Source organism: Acinonyx jubatus, chromosome C1 (assembly GCF_027475565.1).
Source record: "Acinonyx jubatus isolate Ajub_Pintada_27869175 chromosome C1, VMU_Ajub_asm_v1.0, whole genome shotgun sequence".
Taxonomy (NCBI): Eukaryota; Metazoa; Chordata; class Mammalia; order Carnivora; family Felidae; genus Acinonyx; species Acinonyx jubatus.
Window position 1 is genome coordinate 40,247,017 of NC_069381.1, and position 6,788 is coordinate 40,253,804.

The window sequence follows — 6,788 nt, forward strand, 5'->3', positions numbered from 1 at the left end:
GACTACTTTCTGCCACAGTACTCAATCTCCTGCCTAAGGCAACCTCCCAGGAAATACATATGATGTTCCACCGATACATAGTTTGGTCCCTAATCCACAACATCACAAAGGACACCTATCCATGTGGATTAATACCATTTCTACTTGCACAGTCTGGCATCTCCTTTTGTAGAAGATTCACAGCTTCATTTAAAAGGAAAAAACGTTATGAAGGGGCAGAAACTAATTTCAAGTGACTTACTGATAGTGTCATGGAAGAGTTCATGCTACCAAGAGAAGCTGACAAATAAAAATGTAAAAGTCCATAGTGACAGTCCAGTATGAAAATGCATAAAGCAATTTAGGCAGCAAAGGTTTCACTAGTTTGAAAGACCAGGAGAGGAAAATAAAAGCACAACTATGTCATCCAGGAAACAACTGAAAGTAACGTCAAAATCAAAGCCAAATTAGAGAAGAAACAGACTCACTCTGTGACCACTGGAACTAGGTTCAGAAAACATATTTTCTTAGCATGGCAGATAAGGTTTTGCTTTCTTTTTTATGTTTATTTATTTTGAGAGCGAGCATCAGCATGCATGAGTGGTGGGAGGGGGGGAAGGGAGGAGAATCCCAAGCAGGCTCTATGCTATCAGCGCAGAGCCCCATGTGGGACCCAATCTCACAAACTGTGAGATCATGACCTGAGCAGAAATCAAGAATCAGACACTTAATGGACTAAGCCACCCAGGCATCCTGATAAGATCTGTTTCCTTAAAAAAATATATTACTATTATGAAAGCTGTTCTTTTTTCCTTGACTTGAGTGAAGCTATAATCTACATCTCTATATTAGACAGTAACAGAAAAATATAAGTAGAAAAATATATGAAATCAACATGTGACACTAACCTAAGTAGCTATAGCACCCGTTTTGTTCCCCACTCCCAAAATTGTTATAAAAATGTATCTTAGAGGAAAAAGAAATTAGCATTGCATTAATTAAAAGGTTAAGCAGGAAAGGGAAATTTTTTTTTGTTCAGATAGACCTAAAATAAAACATAACATTACTAAAATTATTTGATAGCAACAGCAATTCTATTTGGATAGCTCTTTTCACATCTGAAAGTAAACCAAATATATCTCAAAAGTTTATTTGAGCAAATGATATTTGCTCTACACCTCAACCTTTAAAAAAAAAAAAGGCAAAGAATTCTACAATTACAAAAAGAACAAGATCTGGAATTTTCACCTGAATGCATCTCTTTGTTATAAAAAAGACATTAAGGAAGAAAAGAAAACTGTCCTCATTTATTAATGCCTGCCTGTTTTTAAACCCAGGAAATTCCTCTACATCTCCTCCTAGCTCTAGCCAGCCAAAACTGTAGGTGTACTACTCTATTCATTCCTTTACCAGTATCATACCATGCTAACACTATTTACATTTAAAATTGATTTTTTTTTTTTGGACTATTCCAAATTCTAAACTCACTTGCCCAGAGTTGAATTTACAAATAATTCATTAAACATGATACTGCCATTCTCTCCATTCAAGCTTTTGGTGGTGAGCCACTATGGATAACAGTATGGCAGTTCCTCAAAAAAAATTAGAAATAGAAATGCCATATGATCCAGTAATTCTACTTCTGGATATATACCTATAGGAATCGAAAGGAAGGAGTCAAACAAATAATTGTACACCCATGTTCACAACAGCACTAATGATTTACAATAGTCAAAACATGGGGGAAAAAGTGTCCATTGACAAATAAATGGGTAAACAAAATATGGTTCAGCAGTCCCCCATAATCCACAAGGGCTATGTCCCAAGGACTCCCAATGGATGCATGAAACCAAAGACAGTACTAAACCCTATATGTTTTTTCCTATACATACATACCTATGAGAAAGTTTAATTTATAAATTCAGCACAGTAAGAGATTAATAACTATAACAGAATAATCTTAGCAATACTGTATACTGTAATGAAAGTTATCTGAATGTGGTCTCTCAAAATCTTACTGTACTCACCCTTCTTGATGATGTGATATGAAAAAATGCCTACATGATGAGACAAAGTGAGGTAAATGACCCAGGCATTGTGTGTACTATTAGGCTACTACTGACCTTCTGATTATACATCAGGAGGATCATCTACTTCCAGACAACAGCTGACCAAGGGTAAGTGAAACCATGGAAAGCAAAACCACAGATGATGGAGTACTATTGTATATACATACAGTGGAACAGTAGTCAGCCTTTTTAAAAATGAAGGGAATTCTGACACTTACTACTAACTGGATGAACACTGGAAACCTCATGCTAAGTAAAATAAGCCAGCTGCAAAAGGATAAATACTGCAAGATTCCACTTATTAGGTACCTAGAAAACTCACATTCATAGACAGAAAATAGAATGGTGGGTGCCAGGGGATGGAGTTCAAAAAAAATGGGAAGTTACTGTTTAATGGTTAATGTCACAGTTTTGCAAGATAAAAAGATTTCTGGAGATGGATGGTGGTGATGGTTGCACAACAATGTGAATATATTTGATGCCACTGAACTGGACACTTAAAGTGGCAAATTAAGATGGCAAATTTTATGTTATGTGTATTTCACCACAATTTTTAAAAATTTTTAATTGAGGGGTACCTGGGTGGCTCAGTTGGTTGAGCGTCCAACTCTTGGTCTCAGCTGAGATCATGATCCCATGGTCATGGGATCGAGCCTCCCCCTACTTGAGATTCTCTCTCTCTCTCCCTCTGCCCCTCTCCCCTGCTCTCTCTAAAATAAAATAAAGTTAAAAAGTAAATGAAAATCCTGTACCTTTCTCAAAAAAGGAGAAAAAGGGGGGCAAACCAATTAGAAGACATTGAACTATAGAAAACAGGCTGATGGTTGCCAGTAAGGAGGATGAGTTAAATAGGTAATGGGGATTAAGGAGTACACCTGAGGGGGCACCTGGGTGGCTCAGTCCATTAAGTGCCCAACTCTTGATTTTGGAGCTAATGGTTCTAGGATCGAGCCATGTTGGGCTCTGCGCTGACAGCATTAGAGACTGCTTGATATTCTTTCTCTCCCTCTCTCTCATGTCTCAGACACTCAGGTACATGTGCTGCTCTCTAAATAAACATTTTTTTTTAAAAATCATGTCCCTTTCTACAAAGGCAGCACTGAGCTAAGTTACTATTAATTTCATGGTCATATGTTCACTTTTGGGTGGAGAAATTGATTTGCACAGTTACAGAAGAATCCAGCATCTTCCAAATGTCTACACTCCAAGACTTGAACTGCAATCTTTAAAATTACCCAGTTTCTGATAACTGGATCAATGCTAATTTTTTAAAGTTAATCCTATGAAAAGTTTATGTAATATAAAAAAAAAGGAAGAATAATTGATCTTAAAGCTAAGTCCACAAGAGCAAACTGATCTGGAATCATCATTTGTGAGAAGAATATGAGGTTCCTAAAAACACAAAAGGCTAATGTGCTCAATATGTATATAGTTTCTAAGTAATTTTTTATTCTACCAATAATGTTCCTACCTACTTGACAATATAAAAGAAACCTTCATCATTTGGCAAACATGAGAATGCCATAGCTTTTTCACATTTTGTAAACAACTGTTCATATCAGTGCCACTGGTTTGAAGAGAAAAACTTAGTAGAATATACTAATGTGATCAAAATTAAACCCCAAATGCTTGTCAGAAAATCTTACTCTGAGTACAAGAATCCTAAATTTCCTATTTTGGGCCAATATAAGGTTCATAGTAAGCACAATAACTGTCATAAATAATGAGAGAACAAGCAGCTACAAGTTGTCACAGGAAGTATAAAAAGTTTGGTGAAATCTCAACAAAGTTACACTTACCTTAAAGCTTTTAATGAGGTACACTACTCTAAATTGTCTAAATCCATTCTTACCAGAATATGCCAATTTTATTTTTTTAATGTTTATTTATATATTCTCAGGCAGGGGGCAGGGAGAGGGGACGAGGAGAGCCAGCAGAGGGGCAGAGAGAGAGGGAGACAGAGAATCCCAAGCAGGCTCCAAGCTGTCAACACAGAGGCCACACGGGGGTTGATCTTATGAAGCATAAGATCATGACCTGAGCCAAAATCAAGAGTCGGATGCCTAATCCACTGGGCCACCAAGGCACCCCAGAACATAACAATTTTATAACAGGATAAACTACTCCTAGAAATAGAGTCCTTTTTCATACAACCATATTCCACATTAGATAAAAGACTAGATCATGAAAAAAAGAATTAAGAAAATAAAAGACTTAGGCAAAAAAAAAAAAAAAAAATCCTAGGCCATGCTAATCATACAAAACACCAAAATCTTGTGGTCAACTTTTATTTTCAGAACACTTCTTTCTGTCTGAGTTTGGAAGTTACAGTATAATCAAATACAGATACATCCGTATTCCCAATAAATCTGGTAACCGGGTAAGATAAAGAACAAACTCTGGAAATGACTATCACAATATTAAGTTGTAAAAATAAGGAAATTTTTAAAAATCAGAGAAAGAGGGAGAAGAGAAACCCAACAAAATCTCATTAAGAAAAATGCCACCTGCTGTGCTAGTGTTAAACCATGGTGTGCGATGACAGTATTACAGAATGAAAAGTCTACCTATACATAACAGTAGTTTCTAAATTAATCCCAAAATGATTGGTTAAAAATATCTCACTACAATAATTTTTTCATCATACATCAAAAGGCAAAGATGGCGTTCACAGGATATTAGCTCTAACTCCAAGTCTTTCATGAGGTACAACTCTACTTTCAAAGGGCCTCCCTAAGATACTTATATATTAGTGTAACTACAGTTGGGCTAAGTAAAGGAATAACCTTTGCTTATCCTTTAAATTATTCCTGGAATTAAGACACCAACCAAACAATTCAAATCTGGAGGAGAGGGGAATCCGCAAATATGAATTGGTAATTTATTAAGCTTATGAATTCACTGCAAAGATACTATGGTATATGCTATTTGCCTCCTCCTTATCTTCATACCCTCCAAAGATTCCAACATGGCATCAAAGTCTCAAATGTTTATTTCTCCTTGAAAAAGACTATACCCTCACCATTACCTTCACCACCACCCCCTTCTCCTTTTTCTTACTCTCCTCAATACACCACACCCACACCACCACCCTCTCCACACCCACACTCCATACAGCACACTCTCAAGTAACAACCCAAAACTCCTGACCCAAAATACCCCATACTTAAAAGCCCCACACTGAATACTCCCAAATTCTACCTGTTCTCTACATAAAACAGAAAACATTACACACAGTCCACACACATACTCTAAACTATTATTAACACCCCTCACCCTACAAATCCGTATATAACACCCAACCCAGCATATGAATTGCACGTTCCCGGATGGTTCACCTCCCCCCAGCCCCGACACGTTCCCGGATGGTACCACACACACACACACACACACACACACACCCCACACGCGCGCGCGCCACGTACCATACAAAAGCCCAAACCACACACCACTGCAGTGCTCAAACAAACCCTGAGAAAAGGCAACCCTTCTGGCACCAGGAACCCACGAAGTTGGAGGTGGAAGAGGAACAGGGCCAGATACTTCACCTGAAAATCCGCCAGGATCATCTCCCGGTCCATGTTGGACGCCATGGCGGCCGCCGAGTTCCGCGGGAGCGAAGCGCGCACCTGGCAGGGAAACGGCGCCTCCTGCGGCCGTCGCCGCCGCCGCCGCCGCCGCCGCCGGGCGCCGAGGGGCTGGCAGGCGAGCCGGCGGGCGGGCCGGCGGGCCGGCGGGCGGGGCAGCGCGGGAGGCTAGGCGCTCATGCACTCAGTAACCTTCAGGCGCCCGGGCCGCCTGCCTGAGCCCCTTGGAGCCCGCGCCGCAGTTGTCCTGACAGGGAGGCTGGTCTAGATGCCGGTCAGGTCTTCCTGTCGCTGGCCAGGATGAGGACAGGTTACGACAGCGCGCACCCGGCTCTCTTCAGCGGCCGTGAAACCGGCGGGGGCGGGGAAACCAGGCGAACGAGCAGGCGGGCGAACCCCACGGCCGCCTCCACCTCCTCCGCTTCCTCCCTGGCCGCCGCCTCCGTCCCTGGTTGGCCGGCGCCACAGCTGTCGCACATTTTGCCTGTCATCGAGGTCGCAAAGCACTGCTTTGCGGCTGCCACGTGACTACTTTCCTGTCAAGCTCTGGGCGCGCGACTACCAGGCGGGGATCCGCGCGCCGCAGGCGGCGACGCCAACTAGCAACTGCGGGAGATTGAAGTCCCGCAACAGGTTATTCCGGTTTGGAATTAAGCAAAAGCCTCGGGATACTGCCCCCCGCTGGCTGGGGCGGGGATGAGATTCTGAGCCTTACGAGGTTACATAGTTACATAAATACACATCAAGCCCCACAAACCAATTCGACACTCTCACAACCCGTTTTACAAACAGCATTTCATAAATTTCATTTTCTCTAACAAAGTCTCACCAAAATACAATTTCATATACAGTCTTTTAGGCTCAACCTCACTGTCAAAACCTGCTTACACACTGTCACACTCAAACCCAAGTCCCCTGACACCTGCATCCTCAGATTCTCAGTAACACAGAGGTAACCAGACTCCCAAGATAGATATGGGGGAAACATGGAAGCTGAGAAAGGTGAGACTATCGACCCCAAGAAAAAGATGAGCATTTTTGTTAGTTATGAGAAATAAAAACTTTTCTATTCCTACAGCATAACATTTATTTTTTGGACCTGAGGCAACATCTTACAAATGGGGAAACCTTGAGTCCAGCTTTGAATAGTCCA

General features: G+C 41.2%; 1 protein-coding gene across 3 annotated transcripts in view; it reads right to left on the minus strand.

Moving 5' to 3' along the window:
• The window catches only part of FAF1 (Fas associated factor 1), a 508,536-nt gene extending 502,788 nt beyond the window's left edge, over nt 1-5,748 (minus strand). For 2 of the 3 annotated variants that reach the window (XM_027059229.2, XM_015070778.3), the window contains exon 1: nt 5,597-5,748. Coding sequence is in view for 1 of the 3 variants with exons in the window: in XM_015070768.3 (XP_014926254.1) it covers nt 5,597-5,641 (45 nt within the window). In the remaining 2 variants the exon portion in view is untranslated. The remainder of the gene's footprint in view (nt 1-5,596) is intronic. The other variant, XM_015070768.3, reaches the window with a different exon arrangement.
• Between the last annotated feature and the right edge of the window lie 1,040 nt (nt 5,749-6,788).